Source organism: Alnus glutinosa, chromosome 9 (genome assembly GCF_958979055.1).
Source record: "Alnus glutinosa chromosome 9, dhAlnGlut1.1, whole genome shotgun sequence".
NCBI lineage: Eukaryota > Viridiplantae > Streptophyta > Magnoliopsida > Fagales > Betulaceae > Alnus > Alnus glutinosa.
The window spans coordinates 20,241,022-20,261,436 of NC_084894.1; the positions used below are offsets into that span (position 1 = coordinate 20,241,022).

A 20,415-nucleotide genomic window follows, 5' to 3' on the forward strand; every position below is an offset into this window, starting at 1 on the left:
TAAAAAATTGCTAATGGAAAAGAAAAAAAAATTGTGAATAATTTGAAAGATTGATTGCCAATTTATTATTATTATTAATTTAATTTAATTTTATTTTTATATAAATTTGATGGGACGATATTGGCGTGAAGTTGAGAGTCTTGAGACTTGAGAGGGCAAGTGACAGTACCTTTAAAAAAAAAAATTCACAAAGAAAAAGCGTTATTTGTCAAACTTCCAATAAGTTGTGACTTGTGAGGGCAAGTGTTACCGTAAAAGTAATGGAATTTGACGATTCTAATGGCAGTTGCCAAGGGAAGACTGAAACCGAAGTTCTCCCAATAAACACGACTAAAAACGCACTCGGACACCATACGCAGACTCAGGCAACATAGACAAGAGAAAGGGACGGGTTCAGATCTGGAATCAGATTCCAAATAACAAGTAGTTTCTGTTTGGTTTGCGGGAAATAGAAAATAGAAGGGATTATGGAGAGGTTCATAGACAACTGGCCGCCCATGGATCTGATGCGCTCTGAGAAGATGACCTTTGTGCAGCTCATCATCCCCGTTGAGTCCGCCCACCGAGCCGTCTCATATCTCGGCGAACTCGGCCTCCTCCAATTCCGAGATGTAAGTTTTGACTCAGATCCGACTGGGTCTTCTGAGAGTGATTTTCTATTTGGCATTGGCATTTTCGTTTTTTGTCGCTGAGAGAATCGAGGAAACGTGGAAGAAATTTAATTTGAGAATTAATGGTTTACGTCATTCTGGTTCAGTTCGGGTGTTGAGTCGTGGTTGATTTAGTGGAATTGGAACTTTTGGCTACTCTGATTTCCTGCATTTTCTTATAAACCAAACAGGATTTTGGAATTTAGAGTTGAATTTGTATTTTTTTTTTGTAAGTGAGTTGAATTTAATGTTGAGTGAATATCAATGATGTTGATTTGATTGGTCGCCGCTTTTTGAAGGCAAGTTCTGAATTGAAGATTATTTCTCTCTAGAAATTTCATAATTTGTTGGATCTAGTTATCATATTAGAGGCACGAATTCTAAGTCGTATTATTTATTTTTAGTTTTTAAATACAACGTACATTCAACAAGAGCAGGGTTACAAAGAAAATCCTGAGGGGTGGGAACCCCAACAATAAACCCAAACTGAAAAAATAGTGCCAAATACTCGTAACACCAGTCAAGAAATGGGTGTGTTTTTAACTCCAAAGGAATAAAAAATTTCCCGGTCCTCTTTACCTTGGACAAAGCCAAGGATTATTTTGGGGTTGCATGACTAGTATCTGGGGTTTGCTTGAGGGCAATGGGAGGTTACAACGACTTAATCTCTTTGCATTTGAAATGGCCATTGTTGAGTGAATTGAAACAAGCTTAATTTTGGTTATGAGATGTTGGTATGGAGACATCTAGTGCACTTCTTGAAGGTGGTTGACACTTGCCCCGACTTACTTAAGGATTGTCATCAAACACTTTCTGAATTAAATTAAGTGCTAACTAGATTTAATTGGCCTGTCTTATATAGCCTTAGACAGCCCTTAGTAACATCGAATTGAAGTTTTTGTTTTCTGATATAAGATTATCATGTAAATCCATATTTTTAGGTAACTTTCCTCTTGCAGTCTAAACTTTTAAATTGGTATAAGTACCCATTGATTGGGATAAATGCTCTTTGAGATACTGGCAAACACATTGTTGAAAGCAATGGGTTTTGTTTTCATAACTTTTTGCTTCCTTCTGTACATAGTTTTGTGGTACAAATTTTAGCCTTTTTCTTTTAGTATCATTGGTGTGTTCATAGTGGAAGAAATTATATGTAGTCATGTAATTATTAATCATTATACTCATTCTCATATTCTTTTTCTTGGCAGTTAAATGCAGATAAAAGCCCTTTCCAACGAACATTTGTTAATCAGGTATCAGCTTAGCAATGATTAGAACTACTATTATAATCTGCATGCTTTAGATTGTAAAGTCTTTCCCGAGTAGTTATGGTGCATGTTGGTAACTCATAAAGTGTAAAACATTAGTTTAGTCGCACAAGTAGGTCTTCTAGAGACATCTGATTAAGCCAATTCTCAGTCTAAGTGCGTCTTATATACAGCTTGATAATTCCAGTCAATAGGATCCAAAATGTGTGCTAGTTTTACATGCTTCTTGTTGATGTTACACTGTTGAACTGGCAAGAATAAGCATTTTAAGTTTTAACATCATCCTAATGTGTGCTAGTTTTACATGCTTCTTGTTCATGTTACACTGGTGAACTGGCAGGAATAAGCATTTTAACACCAAAATTTGATTTTGTAACTTTATCTTTTCCAAATAATTTTCACAATGGTTCACTTGGATGGAAGTATTTGTAGAAAATGAGTGGGATTTAAATTTTTTGTTTTAAATGGCTTGAGTAAAGTATGAAGAGCAAATTTTATTTTACGAATGAAATTCATAGATGGATTTAAGCCTTACTAATAGTGGATTTGAAAATATCAGGTGTAAGCTGTTATTTCAAAGTCATAATGCGCATTTTGTTGGAGCGAAATCCTTTGCTAATGAAATAGAGAATTACAAAAGAGAGACTCAGTTTTATATCACTAGCCCTCATAATTCATTGATATATATATATATATATATATATATTATTTTTTATAAGTAATGTCAATTCATTAATAAAGCGCAGAGAGGCGCAATCTTAATACATAGGAAGTATACAAGAGTGCCCTTACTAGGAATGAACAGAAAAGAAATTAAAAAGTCTGCAGAAGTAAAAACATTCAAGCTATGATGAGACGCTATCCAAACATATAACATGTTAAGTAAACGCTTCCTTAGCTCTACCATTGATGTCTCTATATCTTCAAAGTTCCGTGCATACTGCTCCCGCCAAATACACCACATTAAACACAATGAAACTAACCGTCAAACTTCCTTAGCTGGGCCATACCCAAACAACGCGCCCCAATTAGTCAACAACTCCAGCACCATTTGTGGCATAACCCACTCTACCTCAAATAAAGTAAGAATATAACTCCATAGGTCGTGAGCAACTTCGCAATGAAGTTGGACACCTCTTAGGGACAGTTAGAATAAAGGAACTTCATAGGGACAACTAGAATAGGGGCACCTCATAGGGACACTCAGTCTTCTAGAATAGGAACACCTGTTCCTTCCTTTATAAGTTTAGCATGGAACAAATAAATTCTAACTGTCCCTAAGAGGTCTCCTCCAAAAAAGTTTTGTTCAAGGCCAAATCATTCTTTTACTCCTTGGCTTGCTCTGGAGATAGTCACTTTCCCTAGAAAAGTGTTTAGCGCACTCAGGCTCTTTCAAGGGCGGATTTTTTCGCGTGGTCAGCGGCTATTGGCAAGATCCTTACTCTAGACAACCTCGGGAAGCAGCATGTTATCATGATAAACAGATGCTATATGTGTAAGAAGACTAGGGAGTCCGTGGATCATTTTTCTTCTTCATTGCGACGTGGCTTCTGCTATGTGGAGCACTCCCTTTAGTCGTTTTGGTATGTCTTGGATTATGCCCAGACGGATATCGACTTGCTTGCTTGTTGGCAGTCCTTTGGAAGGCCAATGAGTGATGCGGTGTGAAAAATGACGCCTATTTGCCTCTTTTGGTGTTTATGGAGGGAAATGAACAATATGTGCATTGATGATTTGGAAAGTGCCTTGGAGGAGATTTTATCCTCGTTTTACCTTACGTTGTACTTTTAGACTACTGCTTATGTACACCCTTTGTTGTTTAATTTTGATGACTTTTTTGCTTGCTTTTCTCGTTATGATTAAGTGTTTCTTTTTTATACTCCTAGTGTACTAAGGGGTGTCTTACGCTTTTAATGAGATCGATTTTTTACTAATAAAAAAAACTTATTACGACAAAGGCTTTGTAAACACATTAACGAGTTGATTTTCTGACTTTATGAATTACGTAGATATATCTCCACTCAGAATCTTTTCTTGAGTGAAATGATATTCAACCTCAACATGTTAGTCCTTTCATGAAACACAAGATTATAGGCATTTTGCAGGTCAACTTGATTACTGCAAAACAGTGGAATAGGAGCAGGAGCAGGAAGACTACTTTCTTGAAGAAAATGTTGTAAACCATGTTAGTTTACTTGTAGTATGAGTCATTGTTCTATATTTTGCTTCTGCAACTAGATCATGCCTTCATAGTTTGCTTCTTACTTTTCCATGTGACTAGATTGCCCTTTTAGAATGTACAATACCATGTGGCAGATCTTCTATCTGAGGGAGAACCTGCCCGATCTACATCACTGAAACGTTCTACCTTGATTTGCCGATTTCGCTTATACAATATATGTAGACTCAAAGCTTGGTTAAGATAATGAACAATACGAGTAACAACATCCCGATATGGGACTCTAGGAGTTTCCAAGAATTGACTCACTACATTGACTGCATAAAAAATATTTAGTCTGGTAATTGTCAGTTAATTCAGTTTTCCTGTCACGCCCCAAACTCACAATGGGCCTTGTGGTTAAGGGAGGTGAAAATTGCACAAAGTTTTTTCACCGAATGGGCAACTCTAATAGGAGAAATAACTCCATTGAATCTCTATTAGTTGATGGTATAGTTTCTATCGACTAGGATGAGATCAGTGAGCACATTATGCAATTTTATTGTAATATGTATGCCAAGCTATTCAATAGGCGATCTAAGTTGGATGGCCTTTCTTTTGATTCTATTGGTAAGGTTGAGGCCAATTAGTTGGTGAGAGCATTTGAGGAAGGTGAGGTATTGAAGGTAGTGAAAGCTATGAATAGTGAAAAGGCCTCGGGCCTTGACGGTTACTCTATGGCATTCTTCTAAACTTGCTGGGATATTTTAAAAGAAGATATTATGAAGGTATTTCATGACTTCCACTCTAGAGGCAAGTTGAAAGGAGCCTAAATGCTACATTCATGGCTCTCATTCCGAAGATTTCAGGAGCTGTTGATCTTAAGGATTTTCGTCCGATTAGTCTAGTGAGTTTACAAAATCACTAAAGTTCTAGCTAACATGTTGAAAATGGTATTGTAGAAGACTATCTCCAAGTCTCAGAACGCTTCATCCAGGGAAGGCAGATTCGGGATCCTATTCTCATTGATAATGAATGCTTTTGATAGCAGAATTAGATCTAAGGAGCGGGTGTGCTTTGCAAATTGGATATAGAAAAAGCTTATGATCATGTTAATTGAGGTTTTCTGTTGTACATGCTGAGGATGAGCGGTTTTGGGGGGAAATGGTGTACATGGATAGCTCATTCTATCTCTTTGTGTGCTTTTTTGTTTTGGTGAACGGCACCTCCCAATGGTTTTTAAGTGGCTGTCGTGGCTTGAGACATGGATCCTCTTTGGGCAAGATGCTCTCTACTGCAGTGAGTGGGGGTTTGTTTGGCTTGTTTGTGGGATCTGAGAATGATGATGGATTTGAAATCTCTCATCTTCTGTTTGCGGATGACACTTTAATTTTTCGTGGGGTTAACCCAGATCACCTCCGTCATTTGTGTTGTTTGTTCTTATGTTTTGAAGCCGTCTCAGGTTTGGAGATCCATTTGGCTAAGCCAAAATTGGTTCATGTTGGTAATGTCAATAATGTAGAAGGTTTGGCTGGGATCTTGGGATGCAGGGTCTCCTAATTGCCTATAAAGTACCTATGTTTTTTGTTGGGTGCTTCTTTTAAAGCCATATCTATTTGGGATGGCATTATTCAAAATATTGAGCGTTGTTTGGTCGGTAGGAAGCGGTTGTACTTGTCTAAAAGGGATAGGATTACCTTGATTAAGAACACACTGTCTAATTTGCTTACCTACCTCATATCTATGCTTCTCCTCTCGGCTAGCATTGCCAATCGTATTGAGAAATTATATCAAGATTTTTTGTGGGGAGGTAGAGGTGAGGTGATCAAATTTCACTTAGTAAGTTGGTCTAAGGTGTGTTCTCCGATTATGAGGGGGGTTTCGAAATTTATTCATGTTCAATCGAGCTCTTATGGGTGAAGTGGTTATGGCGCTACATACTTATAAGAGAGGCTCTGTGTAGATTCGTAGTGGACTTAAAATATGGTAGTCAATGGGGTGGGCGGTGCTCCAATGAAGTCAATGGGTTGTATAGGGTGGGTCCCTCGAAATTCATTAGGAGGAATTGGGAGGAGTTTTTTAGATATACTAGATTTGAGGTGGGTGACAACTCCAAGATTAGTTTTTGGCATGATGTGTGGTGTGAGGATCAGCCCCTTAAGGTAGCGTTTTTAGAGTTTCTACTTTGATTTTGCTTCAGACTCAACCTAAAAGAAGAAAAATGAAAAGGGATAAGGGAAATTTTTCCCTCCCCTTAGGGTCAATTTTTTTTTTTTTTTTTTAATAAGTAAGAGAAATATCATTAAAAAGCGCAAAGCGCAATCAAGAACACAGGAAGTATACAAGAAAGGCAACTAATAAAAAAAAGAAAAAAAGAATAGGAACACCTGTCCCTTTTCTTTCTTACTATCCTTACAGCTCAATCCATCATTTTTTGTTATAATTGATATGAACAATTTATACTAGCATTTGTTCTTTTAATCCCTTGATTTTTAAATCCTCAAATCCAAACACAAACTAAGATTAAAGCCTAAAATGTACCTTTGAAAAGAGGTTTCTATTAGCCTTCTTGCTCTCTGGAATCTGTACCTCCTGAAGTTATGTGTGCAACGTAATAATATTGTTGAATTTGTTCAAGTCATTTCTGTATGGATATTATTACTAATTTTATTTTCTACAGTTGAGAATGATCCTAACTCCATTTGGAGCTTTTTCACAGGTAAAGCGATGTGCAGAGATGTCAAGAAAGCTACGATTCTTTAAAGATCAAATCGGCAAAGCTGGTCTACTTTCTTCCATGCGTCCTGTTATTCAACCAGATATTGAGCTGGAGGAATTAGAGGTTATCATTTTTCTTTGGTTTAGGGGTATCATGTATTTTGTGTAATTTAGGTTGCGCCTCTCTGCGTTTTTTTTTTTTGAAATATACATTACTTATACAAAAAAAAAAGGAATTAGAGGTTATTACTGCTCTTGTTCTACTGAGAAGTGTTTTTTTATTCCTAGGCTTGGCCTTTTATCTTTTATGGTGTCAGTCAGAACACGAAGCTATAACTTATTGTTAGCAAAGGCACTGAATAAGTGCCACTTAATGTGGGGAATGCTGTGTTGGAATCTAATGATGTGTATTATACGTTCTTTCTCTTGATTCCAGATACAACTTGCTGAGCATGAGAATGAGCTAATTGAAATGAATGCTAATAGTGAGAAACTTCGACAATCGTATAATGAGCTCCTGGAGTTCAAGATAGTATTGCAAAAGGTAAATTTATTGGCCTATATATAAATATATATATATATATATATATATATATATATATATATATATATATATATATATATATATATATTTATATATTTATGTATTGTATACACTTGTATATTTAGCTAGAGCTAGAATTTTAGGGTTTTATCTCTTAAAAACATATAATTTTGGGGGAAATTTTAAAACTTGTACTTTGGGAGGGGGGGGGGGGGGGGGGGGGGGGGTACTGCCTCCCAACCTTGCGTCGTAGTTCCACCCCTGTAGTAGTTATGTGTTTGGGGATCCTACCCACTGTGGGTGCTGGATACCTCTTTTTTTCTTCTGTTCTTGATTGGTGGGGGACCCGGGGAGTGCCTAAGTTAACTGTAGCCTGTCCTAGGCCACGCTATCTCCAACCCTATTTTTTCCGGACAAAGTTTCAATCCCTTGACACCATTTATTGGGTATTGCAGACCCCACTTATTATCTTCACTGTAACCACTTATTATTACTAGGCTACATGGCTGGTGGTGGCCTATCTATTTATTATCTTAACAATAATATTTCCCAACCACACTTACTCGGGGAAAAAAAATTGCAGCCACAAAAGAGGTTTATGGTGGGAGAAATCCTGCCATTATCTAGTGAGATTTTTCTGTCAATTTGTTTTTTGCAACGGCTACTTTTGGAATATTCTTGTTGAATTAGATATTTACATGATGCATTAATGCTCATTTAAAAGCATTCTTCTTAAGATAGGGTGTTGTTTTGCGTTCAATTTTATTGTTCTACTGGTACAAGTACCATGATTTAGCATTTGTTTTATATGTTCCTTCTAGTGTTCTATTTTATTTACTGGTTTATGTAACCTCCCCATATATTAAAGTCATCTTTTTGAGAAGTTATAATTTACAACTTTTACATTTGAAATCTAATGTTAAATGCTTTTTTCCTATGCCTTCTCATATATGGATTGTATGGGGCAATTTTAGGCAGGAGGCTTTCTTGTATCAAGTGGTAGTCATGCAGTTTCAGAAAGAGAATTAAATGAGAATGTATATTCAAATAATGACTATGTCGAGACAGCATCGCTACTTGAACAGGTACATGTTCATTATGACTTATAACACTTGATCTGTTTTTGACTGTAGAAGTGATAACTATGGTTGCATTTATCATAGATTATTCATTTTACAGGAGATGAGACCTGGACGATCAGACCAATCTGGTTTGAGATTTATTAGTGGGATTATATGTAAATCCAAAGCTCTTAAATTTGAAAGGATGCTGTTTCGTGCTACAAGGGGCAATATGCTTTTCAATCAGGCACCGGCTGATGAAGAGATCATGGATCCTGTATCATGTGAAATGGTTATCTTCCTTCTCAATACTGTTGATTGTTTTGAAAATTGTTGTTCCCCTTGATTCTGTTATCTGCAAAAAATGTCATTCCACTTCTTAGTACTTGGCTTTCTCCATCCATGTCCCTTTTTACATGAGCTGATTGATTTTATTCCTTTTAGAAAGAAGTAATTGAATCATCTTGTTGAGCCCTACTAATTTATATGAGTTGACCTTTGCAGGTTGAGAAAACAGCATTTGTAGTCTTTTTTTCTGGTGAGCAGGCAAAATCAAAGATTCTTAAAATTTGTGAAGCATTTGGGGCAAATTGCTATCCTGTTCCTGAAGATACAACTAAGCAGAGGCAAATAACTAGAGAAGTAAGTATCTGATGGGACATTGACTCTATCTTTCCATGTATTAGAAGAAAATTCACAGGTGACAGTGACATGCTTGTTGTTTCTTCACCAATGGCGACTTCTCATTCCTCTTCAGTTTCATTCGAGTATACCCTCATGAGTAAATGATTTGCTCTTTATTTTTTAAGGACGTCCAGACTCTTTTAAGTTTTTATTCAATAATATTATTCAGGAGTATTTAGAAACACACAAGGGAAATTGATGCGCATTGTAGCAACAAGTCTAGCAACTCTCTCTCTCTCTCTGCCCTTGCATCGGCGCGTGAGAGCGCGTCTAGCTAGGGATTCGTTTCTTCTCGTCGCCTACCGCTTCTTCTATCTTTCTTAGTCTTTTCGTTTGGTTCTCCGGTTTTTGAGTTTCCATTTTGCTGGTCTGTTGGGGTGTGATTCTCACAGGGGAGTCTGTCAGCGTGCTCTTTGGATTGGGTGGTTCTTTTTCTGGCGATGTAATTTTTGGCTTGCCTTGGTCGCCGGTGCTCCGGGGGTGTTGTGAGATGGGTAAGAAATTTTCAATGGAGTCGAAGTCTTTTGCTTTCTCTGTTTTGGCTGGGGCGTCGGCACTGAGGGTGGAGGAGAAGAGGAAAAATTTCTGGGAGTAGTCATTTTGAATTCTCAGAGCTCCGAATGGCTTGCATCGATGTTGGAAGTGTTGTTGGGTTTACCGAAAGAGCAAGAAATTGTAAAGTCGTTTAGAGAGGGATCGAAACTTCTGATTGCTCGAAGAGGTGGGAACAAAGATGGGTGCTTTTTAGAGGTTTCTTCATTCGGGTTGGGTGGTCGGAAAGGGTTCATTGTTATCCCCGAGGGTCGTGGAGGGTGGGGTTGGATCAAATTCTCTGATGAGCTGAGAAAGGTTGTTGATTTTCTCTCTGGCCCGGTGGGTAGTGGGAGTGGTTCCTCTCCTTCTTCGGAGAAGAAGGAAGTGAAGGCTGTTCAACCGAGTTTGGGTTTGGCTCTGAAGTGGATGGGACCCTCTTTTGCGGAGGTGTTGAGGTCGATTCCGGCCATTGCTGCGAAGGAGTTGTCCATCGTGGGTGGCGGTCGTTCCAGGTCAAGGGCTTCGTTGCCGGAGCCTTGTGAGCTTGATCTTTTTTCGACGGTGTGGCATGCAGAGTCTGTACAAAGAACGGCAGTGGATTGCTTCTCGGTGGAGTCGCATCAGCTCAACCTGTTGGACAAAGACCGTTCTCTTCGTCCGCAGGGTAAGAAGCGTCCCTCTTGTTCAAATTTGAAAATTGAACGTTCGAGGCTGCGGACGTGGCGTACGTTGGGTTCCGGGTTTTTTTTGGCTTTGGGCTGGGCCATAAGGAATCTTCTGGACAGTTTTGCCGGGTCGGGGCTAAGTCGTAAATCTTCTGGCTTCCGCGTGGGTCGTCTCATGTCGAAAGCTAAAGTCTTCCGTCCGTCGAGTTCGCCGCCGGAGACAACGTCGAAGGTGTCATCTGGGCTGATTCTGGTTCGACCTCCTCCTGGGGGTTTGGAGGTTGCTGCGTCGGTAGCCACAGAGGGCACGGATCCGGCGATCTCGGTTTCTGTTGGGGGTTCCATTAGGTCGGAGCCCTCGTCGTCGGTAGTTACAGGGATGACGTCGTTTATGCCTTCCACCGGGGGTGAGTTGAGCAACATCCATATGGTGCTTTCAAGCCAGACTCCAGCCTCTAAAGAATCTTCTGAGGGTATGGGTACGGTATCATCGGGTTATTTGGGGTTCTGTCATCCTCCTCTGCCGGCACCGGAGTTGTTGCTTCCGGTGGCTCCGGCATCTTCTCTGGGTTCTGTCTCCTTGTTAGTCGGTTCTGAGTTGAACTCTTCTCCGGTGTCCTCCTCCTCTCTAGTCCCTGCGGTTCCTTCTGTTCAAGCCCACACAGCTTCTTCTTTACATGTCTCTGCAGATCCAGTAGAAGAGAAGAAGTCTGCTGAAGATCCTCGTTGGATTTCAGAGTTATCCACTGATTCAATTTTGGGAGAGAAAGTCTGAGATGCAGTCTATTGGTGGAAGGAGGAGGTATCAAAGCTTCAAGAGAAGAAGGATCAGCCTATTGTTTGCGATCAGAATTGGGAGAAGGATTGTTGGAGTATCGAGGCAGAGCTTTGGGGGAAGATCTCCGAGGTGTATCTGTTGGTGACTAAAGAATAGAGAAAGAAGCATCGGGAGATTTGGGGTGAGATGATTGAGAACAAGAAACGCGAGAGTAAGAGGGAGCTTCGGAATCTACAAAGTTCCGTAAATTACGGAGACATCAAAGCTTCTTCGAGGTGTAGGAGAGACAAGGCCAATAGGTCGTAGGGTTGGTTGCTTTAAGGGTATTTTTGTGGGTTGTTCTCAGATTTTCTTGGTGTTTTGGGTGCTGTTTGGTTTCTTTTGCGGGTAGTATTTTAGTTGGTTCTTTGTTTTCTAGGTTTTGACTTGGGGGCTATTTCCTGGGTTTTTTTCGGGTTTTTCGGGTTAGCTGTGGTTCTCCTGTGTATACTTCCTGTGTACGTAGGGGCGCCTTACGCTTTCTTTTCAATGAAATCTACTTATCAAAAAAAAAAAGTATTTAGAAGTTAATGATTACACTCAAGTTTGTGGTTGCCCCAACTATCACCTAACATTGCTTATGTTGTTTACAGGTTTCATCGCGTCTTGATGAATTAGAGGTCACTTTGGATGCTGGGATCCGTCACCGAAATAAGGCCATTACTTCCATAGGTATCCACCTGGCTAAATGGACCAACATGGTAAGACTCAGAGACTGTTTGTCTTGTTTACTGTCATTTGCGATTTTATGGAATTTGTGATCTCACATGTGATCATTGCATGAGGGTGATTTGGCATTATTGTGATACTAACAACTATTTCATGCATCCCTTTCTTTCCCAGGTAAGAAGGGAGAAAGCTGTCTACGACACATTGAATATGCTAAATTTCGATGTTACAAAAAAATGTCTTGTTGGTGAGGGCTGGTGTCCTATATTTGCAAAAACTCAGGTAACTTGTTTTTCTCTTGCTATTTTGATCTTTTTTTTTTTATGGTTAAATATATTGTCCAGTTTCTTAATTTTTTATTTGTTGAAGACTTTTACATGCTTACAGTTACTTCTATTTTTTGAAATGATTGAACAGATTCAGGCTGCACTGCAACGTGCAACAATTGATAGCAATTCACAAGTGGGCATAATATTTCATTTGATGGATGCTGTTGAATCACCTCCTACATATTTCCGAACCAACAAACTTACAAATGCATTTCAGGAAATTGTTGATGCATATGGGTGAGTCAAATATGCTATCGAGGGGGAAAAAAGAGTTAAAATGTGCTGCCATCATTTATATGGAAAAGGTCTTTTCCCATTTTGATCAGAGACCTAATAAACCATTTTGTTTGGCAGTGTTGCAAGATATCAGGAAGCAAATCCTGCAGTTTACACTGTAATTACGTTTCCATTTCTTTTTGCTGTGATGTTTGGGGATTGGGGTCATGGAATATGCTTGTTGCTGGGAGCATTAGTTCTTATAGCTCGTGAAAGTAAGCTTAGTACACAGGTATGCTCTCTGATGAGTTTAAGCAGAATGTGTTCTTTCAAAGCAACTATCTTGGCTACTGGGGTGAATTAGTTTCCTCCAATGAAGGGAAACTTATTCAAGATGTCTTGCATTTTTTTTTTTTTTTTTTAAATGAATAATTTAGATCTTATTGAGAAAAAAGGATAAACCCACGTACACAAGAGTATACAATATAGACTCAACCCTATAAACTATTACAATGTAAAAAACTAATCAAATCAACCAGGTTTGTAGAGACAAAGTTAGGAACATTAACAAGAACCCAACCCAAGAGAGATCTCAAAAAGGAAGATTTTAGAAAGAGCGTGTTTGTGTCACTATCCTCGAAAATACGACGATTCCTTTCTCTCCAAATGCTCCACATTAAGAGGGCAGGAATAACTTTCCAGATAGCTTCTTTGGGATGTCCCCTCGAACTTTCCAGCAATGAAAAAGTTCGTGGATGTTGTTAGGCATAACCCACGAGACTCCAAAAAGATTTAGGATCAATTGCCAAAGAGCCGAAGTATACTCACAGTGGATGAGAAGGTGATTAGTCGTTTCCTCATTCTTTTTACACAGACAACACCAATTAGTCGTTTTCCACGTTTGTCTCGCATTTCGTGATTTTCTGTATTACAAGTGAAGGATTATTGAGGCTGATAAGCATATATCAGGTCATATTTTGATTCAGAAGCACCATATAATGCTAAAAATATGCTACAACCCCAGTTATGACAGTCATAGCCTCCACAAGATCATCATTACCACTGGTCCTGTTTCTACTCCAGTTGGTAAGAGTATGTAAAATGTTTGTCATATGGGTAGTCATAACTAAGCAGCACCAAGACAATGGCTTTGGTGGCTGAGATTTAATATTTTAAGATATATAGTTATGCCTTGATTTATGATGCTGGGAAGACGTAGCAGAGAGATGACATCATGTAAATTAATATGTATATCCGTATATACTTTGATAGGTTAAAAATGATAATATGTAAATTGATGGTAGCAGGAAGAGGAACACTACTTCATTTGTGGGGAAGTTGAATCACTGAACAACTTTTAACACTCTCCTCCTTTGATGGGTGGTAGCTCTTGTTTGAGAGGAACCTAATACCTGAACATGTGGTCATATTATTTTTCAGGATGTACAATTTTGGTATAAAAAGTATGGTCATATACCTTGTTTGCTTCCGTTAACAAAGTATATGTCTCCTGCAGAAACTTGGAAGCTTTATGGAGATGCTCTTTGGTGGACGCTATGTACTTCTTTTGATGTCACTATTTTCAATTTATTGTGGGTTGATTTACAATGAATTCTTCTCTGTTCCTTACCACATATTTGGTGGGTCTGCTTACAAATGCCGAGATACTACGTGCAGGCATGTGTTATCTATCTCTTTCTCAAATCTCTAAATCAAAATTATCTGGTACCACTGATGCATTTTTTTTGATTGGTATGTTGTCTAAGCCTCTGGATTGCTTAAGTCGAAATGTATCTGGTATTATTCATATTTAGGATCAATCATTGGGCATAACTTTTTTTTTTTTTTTATTTTATTTTTTTTTTTATTTTTATTTTTTATGTTGCAGTTGCATCTTAATTTTGTAACAAATGGCCTGTTGGATTTGCTTTTTTCTTGGTCGATGTGCTTCTAGGTTTGAGTGGTGTTAACAAGTATGTATATATCCAATCATTTGTAAATGGAGTCACATCAGTGATTACGTGGTGCTGTTCTCATGGTCTGGAAATACTTGAGTCTTCCCTGTCGCCCCTTCTCCCTAACCCCACCCTCCTCCCCACCCAAACACCCCAGGCATGTAAAGCAGAGGCCAATGTTATTGAATGTGAACCAATATCAGGTTATTACACAGAGTGATGGAAAAAATTGCGGAAAACCGAACAATTTTACAATATCTGCCTCATGTAACCTTATTAAGTAGCAACAAGGGCTAGTTATGTACTTTTTCCGATGTAGGGTGTGTGCACCATCATAATGTGGGATCTTTTGATGTTGGCTTTGATGCCATGGAACTTGTAAGCAGATGGTGCTAACCTACCTATGTCAGTTTCGGGTATAGGTACCCTTTTGTTGAAGGTCATTCGAGCTTTTCCAGAGTTGCATTAGCGTGTTGAATCTTATACGTATTCATCTTTCAAATGTTGTTGAGAGAGTTTTCAGTTTTTTTAGATGGTTTTTTTCTGTTCATTTCGATGGGAGATTAGGGTTTTGCTAATCTATCTATTGCTGTAATACTGTGGATCGTCAACTGCACTGATATTTAATTCTTAACAAGGGCATTGTTAAATATCATTAAGTTTGGTACTGGGTAGTGAACCTTATTAAGTTTGATAGCTTCTGTAGATATCATTAAGTTAATAAGAAAACTAGATTGAATGCTTTTCAGAAATTTTTACCATTCAATTTCCTCATATTCTTGATCTACTCTGAAATATTCTTTTTAGTTATTAGGCATCTCCTGCATTCTTTGCCATTGCCTTTATCTCTTCATACCCGCCTCTCAAATTTACATAGGTTCTTAGTTCTCAAATTTATTCTTGATCTACTCTGCATCTCCTGCATTTAAATTCCTATTTGAGTGCATCTGTTTGGAACTTTTTCTTTCTTTAAAATGAATTTAGTTATGCAGCTGTCTGATTTATAATCAACTTTTGTTCCTCTGTTCAGCGATGCATACACTGCTGGCTTAGTTAAATACCAAGATCCATACCCATTTGGTGTAGATCCCAGTTGGCGTGGAAGTCGTTCAGAGCTGCCATTTTTGAATTCTCTGAAAATGAAGATGTCTATTTTGTTGGGTGTGGCCCAGATGAACTTAGGAATCTTATTAAGTTACTTTAATGCACGTTTCTTTAGCAGCTCGCTGGATATAAGGTGTGTTTCCTGCTCCTGTATCCTCTCTCTCTCTCTCTCTCTCTCTGCAACTTCGAAGGGGAAATCAAACGTGGAACTTATTTTGCATCTTGTTTATAGGTACCAGTTTGTGCCACAGCTGATATTTCTTAACAGCCTTTTTGGGTATCTTTCACTTCTTGTTATCATAAAGTGGTGCACTGGTTCTCAGGCAGACCTCTATCATGTAATGATTTACATGTTTTTGAGTCCCACTGACGATCTTGGTGAGAATCAGTTATTTTGGGGCCAAAGACCTCTTCAGGTATGATCCCCACTTTATTTTTTCTGAGCTTTTATGTATGCTTAATTAATTTTTCCATTTTTCTATACTGTAATTTATGCTCAATTATCGCAGATCATTTTGTTGCTTTTGGCTATAATAGCAGTTCCCTGGATGCTTTTTCCAAAACCTTTTATTTTGAAGAGGCTTCATACCGAGGTACTATCATTGTCTAACTTGACTTTCATCTATTTTATTGTGCTTGTTTAAAAGAAGTTTAGAAATATGTGTCCCCTTGTATGACTCATGCATTCCTCTAATGTAAAAGAAGAAGTTCTTACATCCCTAAACTATTGGGCCCATTTTTTTGCCCACTCTTGGGCTAGATACCTATAATTGTTTCATCCAGTATTACGGATAGTATATCAATAGACATTTGTCCAGGAACTCATGTCATTCTGATTTTGGAGCTTATTCCTCTGATGTAAAGGAAGTTGTTCTTACATCCCGCAACTATTCCTCTCCCACTTTTGTATTAGATACCTATATCACTCTCATCATGTGCTCAGTATCATGTGTAGGATATGAATTGATATTTGTTCATGAACTCATAACTTGCACATGGAATTCTGATTTTGGAGCTCTATATGGTTAGGCCAGTGCTTCTCTTTGCTTGGTTCAATATTGTGCATGATAAGTATGAGACAAGTACTTATTTTAAGTTATGGCGGTATGTGAATTGATAAATGTTGAGTGGCTGTAAGAATCTCACTTTAATGAAGGGAGTGGTAATTGGGAGGAGCAGCACTAGATAGACAATTAGGGTTAGTGTTGATACTGGGTTTCAAATTGTCTGCCTTTGATTCATAAACCTTGGAATGTTATTATTATTACTATTATTATTGTTATCGTTGTTGTTGATATTATTACTTTTCTGAGTAAACCTTGGGATGTTCGGACGCTCTGTGGTCATCCTTTATATGGAAAGATTTCATGTTGTTTCACTTAATTTGAACTAATTGGAACTAACATTGAAAAAGAAAGGAAAATATGGATGGCAGCTTCCAGTCTTATGAGACTGTTTTACCATATGATTGGTAGAGGCTAGTTTTCTCTTATTTTCAGTCTTATGTGACTATTTCAGCATATGAATGATAGGGGCAAGTTTTCTCATATATTCAGACACATCTGAAACTTTTATTATGAGAGTAAAAAATACATGAACAAAAAGATTTGATTTGAGCTTCTCCTTTCATAACTTTAAAGTGTTATTTACTCCTCTAAGGGTTGGTGGTATTTAAAGAGTCCTCGAGAGCTAGAAAAGCAATGAATTCCATTCTTGAAATATCCTTTGCATGTTGCAGTTCATCATAAATTGTTAGAATGTTAATCTCAATCCATTATGATCCTCTAGTAGTCTGTGGACCTGATCTATTTGTAACAACCATGACTTTTCTCTTTGGAGAGGGAGGGAGAGAGAGGGAGGGAGGGAGGGAGAGAGAGTTTTGTCTACGAAGGAGGCATCTGGTAAGGGAGAGAGTCAGTCATGTGAAATGGAATGGCGTAGGAAATTAGGGTTTGGGAAAGAAAGCAGTCTCGGGTAGAGGTAGCGGCACATGGGAACTGAAGAGCTGCGGAAGGAACAGTTCAGATTAAGCGGTTTTGTCTACGAAGGAGGCTTCTGAAGGATGCGTCCAGTAAGGGAGAGAGTCAGTCATGTGAAATGGAATGGCGTAGGAAATTAGGGTTTGGGAAAGAAAGCAGTCTCGGGTAGAGGTAGCAGCGCATGGGGAACTGAAAAGCTGCGGAAGGAACAACTCAGATGAAGCGGCTGAAATCTGAGGGCTCCCTTTCCTGCTCACTCTTAGTGGTCCGGATCCCCACAAAGGGGGAGGGAGTCAACTTAACATCTCAGCCATTGGCGGGAATTTTGCCCACATCCGATCCCCAAGGGGTGCACGATAAGAGAGGAGCTGCATGGGTGGTGCGTGGCAAAGGTGCTTTGGTGGGGTTAGACTGAAAGGAAGAAATCCAATGATGGGAAAGAATGGTGTGACAGGTGTGCGGCAGATACACGGTAACGTGGAGGGGCGTGTGGTGAGTGGGTGCATAGAATGAGCAGGCGTGTGGCATTTTTTGTGGAGCATGTGTCTGACAGAGGCAGCAAATCTGGAAGTGCTGCTTGGACAGTGACTTTTATAAACGCATGGAATGGGCAGAAAGGTTAGCCGATTTTGGCCAAGATATGCTAGCCCGGAAGTTAGGGTTGGGTTTGAATTAGAATTAGAAATTAATTAGGAAATTAGTTAAAAGGATTTTATGTTTAAATTAGGAGAGAAGAAGGCAGTTAAGCAAAGTGTGTTGTTAATTTTCTGGGAGGCCCAGCTACTCTCAAATTAGCCACATTAAATTTTTTTCTATTTTTGTTATTTCCAAATTACAATTATCAAAATACAAATTCATAAGTTTGAAGCCCGTTACACTATTTAACCTAGTTTTTAACTAATATGTGTCGACAATAGCTGTAATTGTCGACAATAGCTGTAAGGGGCTTCGGAAGAGTTGAAACTTGATTTTATATTGATGACATTGCCAGAGATTTCAAGGTCGCACCTATGGGATGCTTGGTACATCTGAGATGGATCTTGAGGTGGAACCCGACTCTGCAAGGCAACATCATGAGGATTTTAATTTCAGTGAGGTATTTGTGCACCAAATGATACACTCCATAGAGTTTGTTCTGGGTGCAGTTTCAAATACGGCATCATATCTTCGGCTTTGGGCTTTAAGGTGCAGCCATGATTTTCCTCATGTCTTCATAAGTTTCTTTCTTCTCTATGACTATAATTGTGTAATTGATGTCTCTGTTACTGCTATTACAGCTTAGCTCACTCGGAATTGTCAACTGTTTTCTATGAGAAAGTTCTTCTCCTTGCCTGGGGGTGAGTTTTAATACTGTTGCGTAACACACTATGCTTTTGCCTCTCTCTTTTTCTTATTCTTTTTCTCTTTATTAGATACACATGCTAATTCTTCGTTAGACACACTTATACTGTGCTAATTCTTTATCGTATACTATGCTAATTCTACATAGTATATACACATATCCTATGTAGCTCAAACTTCTCTTAAGGTCTACATGGCCCCCAACATTTAGTTTTTACTTATGTCCCTAATTGTACTCCTCATTTCCTCCGATTAATTACAACCCTTGAGCTATTGCAGTTATATTGCAAATCATTCTCCCAGTTTGCCCAGGTCATATGTAAAATACAAAATATGGCGTATACAAGAGCGGTAGACTCAATACAGAATTCATTTCCTTGTAGGACTGATTGAATAACTTTAACCAATATCTTGTTGTATAGTTTAAGATGGTTTTGGATTTGTTGCTTTATATGTCTTTGCTGAAATTAACAGAGCTTCAAAATTCCTATACAAGCAACATTTTCATGTTACCATTCATGTGTACAACTTGTATACCCATCTATTGTCCTGGGCAACTGGTGTTGCTTGTTCTTTTATCAGTGACGTTACCGTTAAGGGTGGTTATGACAGGTATGACAACCTCATTATCCGGCTAGTGGGGCTAGCAGTTTTTGCCTTTGCAACTGCCTTTATACTACTAATGATGGAGACTCTCAGTGCTTTTCTTCATGCCCTGCGTCTTCATTGGGTGGAATTTCAAAACAAGTTCTATCATGGTGATGGCTACAAGTTCAGCCCTTTCTCTTTTGCCTCCTTGACCGAGGATGAGGATTAGTCCACCACTCATATATGAAATTTGCTTCAGTTTCCAGAAAGAAATACAGTATAGAGAGAGGCAGGCCTATTGGCTCTGCTTTGCTTTTCAACACTGCTCAATTTTGGACTTAGAAGTACAAATCCTGGCTCCTATTCTTTTCATGTATTGGCATAAAAGGGTTCTGCTTACAGTCATGGTAACCTACCTTGAAGAGTGGATGATGCGTTCTCTCTTCTTTTTGTTTTTCAGAAAAAAAAAAAAAAAAAGATTTTTTTTTTTTTTTGGGGTGGGGGTGGGGGTTGAGGGAGTAGCGCTTTTGTAAAGAGGAGCTGGGGAATACATGTAGCAGCATTTCTAGTTACAAAATTTTACACACACGTACAAAGGCTAGTGTGGGTTTTACTAGGAATTGGGCCTTCTTTTCTTTGTAATTTTTCTATGTAATGCTTAATCACAGTTCTACAGAGTTCCATTTTTGTAAGGATCTGTTATTTAGAGAATTCCAAGTTAATCCCATCTGCGTCTTCAACCAGCTTGATATTCAAGGATGAGAGATGTTAGGTTTTCCAAATTTCTTTCCAAAAATTTGATTCCTAAAATGATGTGTCACAATTCCATTCCATGTAATCTGTTGTTTTAGTAAGTAAATAAAGTCATAAGGTGATGGAATGGTGACACATCATTTGCATTTCTCCTGCAGTCTTTTCCATTGCATCAGAACTTCTGCCGATGAATCATGATTGTTGTCCCAACTTTAATCTCGTGATAAGAAGTGTTTTGTTTTTTAAAATAATCTTAAATGTTGGACATTTACATGTGGCATCTAAAATCTTCTTAGTGTTAATCCCCCCCCTTACCGATTACTTTTATTTGTTGAGAAACAATTAAATAGAATTGATGGCTTGAAACATCTGAATAACCACT

At 38.5% G+C, this 20,415-nt stretch overlaps 1 protein-coding gene across 2 annotated transcripts; it reads left to right on the forward strand.

The window, feature by feature from the left end:
- The first annotated feature begins 224 nt into the window (after positions 1-224).
- On the forward strand, positions 225-20,023 carry LOC133877512 (V-type proton ATPase subunit a1). Of its 2 annotated transcripts, XM_062315849.1 has the most exons (18): positions 225-611; positions 1,859-1,903; positions 6,796-6,918; positions 7,231-7,338; positions 8,313-8,423; positions 8,518-8,691; positions 8,904-9,041; positions 11,693-11,800; positions 11,943-12,050; positions 12,186-12,334; positions 12,452-12,605; positions 13,830-13,990; positions 15,299-15,505; positions 15,605-15,788; positions 15,882-15,965; positions 18,343-18,536; positions 18,629-18,688; positions 19,305-20,023. In XM_062315849.1, the coding sequence occupies exons 1-18, from the start codon at positions 468-470 to the stop codon at positions 19,507-19,509; spliced, it is 2,457 nt and encodes an 818-aa protein (XP_062171833.1). In that variant the 5' UTR covers positions 225-467; the 3' UTR covers positions 19,510-20,023. The 2 variants fall into 2 exon arrangements, 1 of the variants encoding a protein (XP_062171833.1); XR_009901753.1 differs by lacking the exon at positions 19,305-20,023 and having other exon boundaries at positions 18,353-18,536; positions 18,629-18,691.
- The last annotated feature ends 392 nt before the right edge of the window (positions 20,024-20,415 follow it).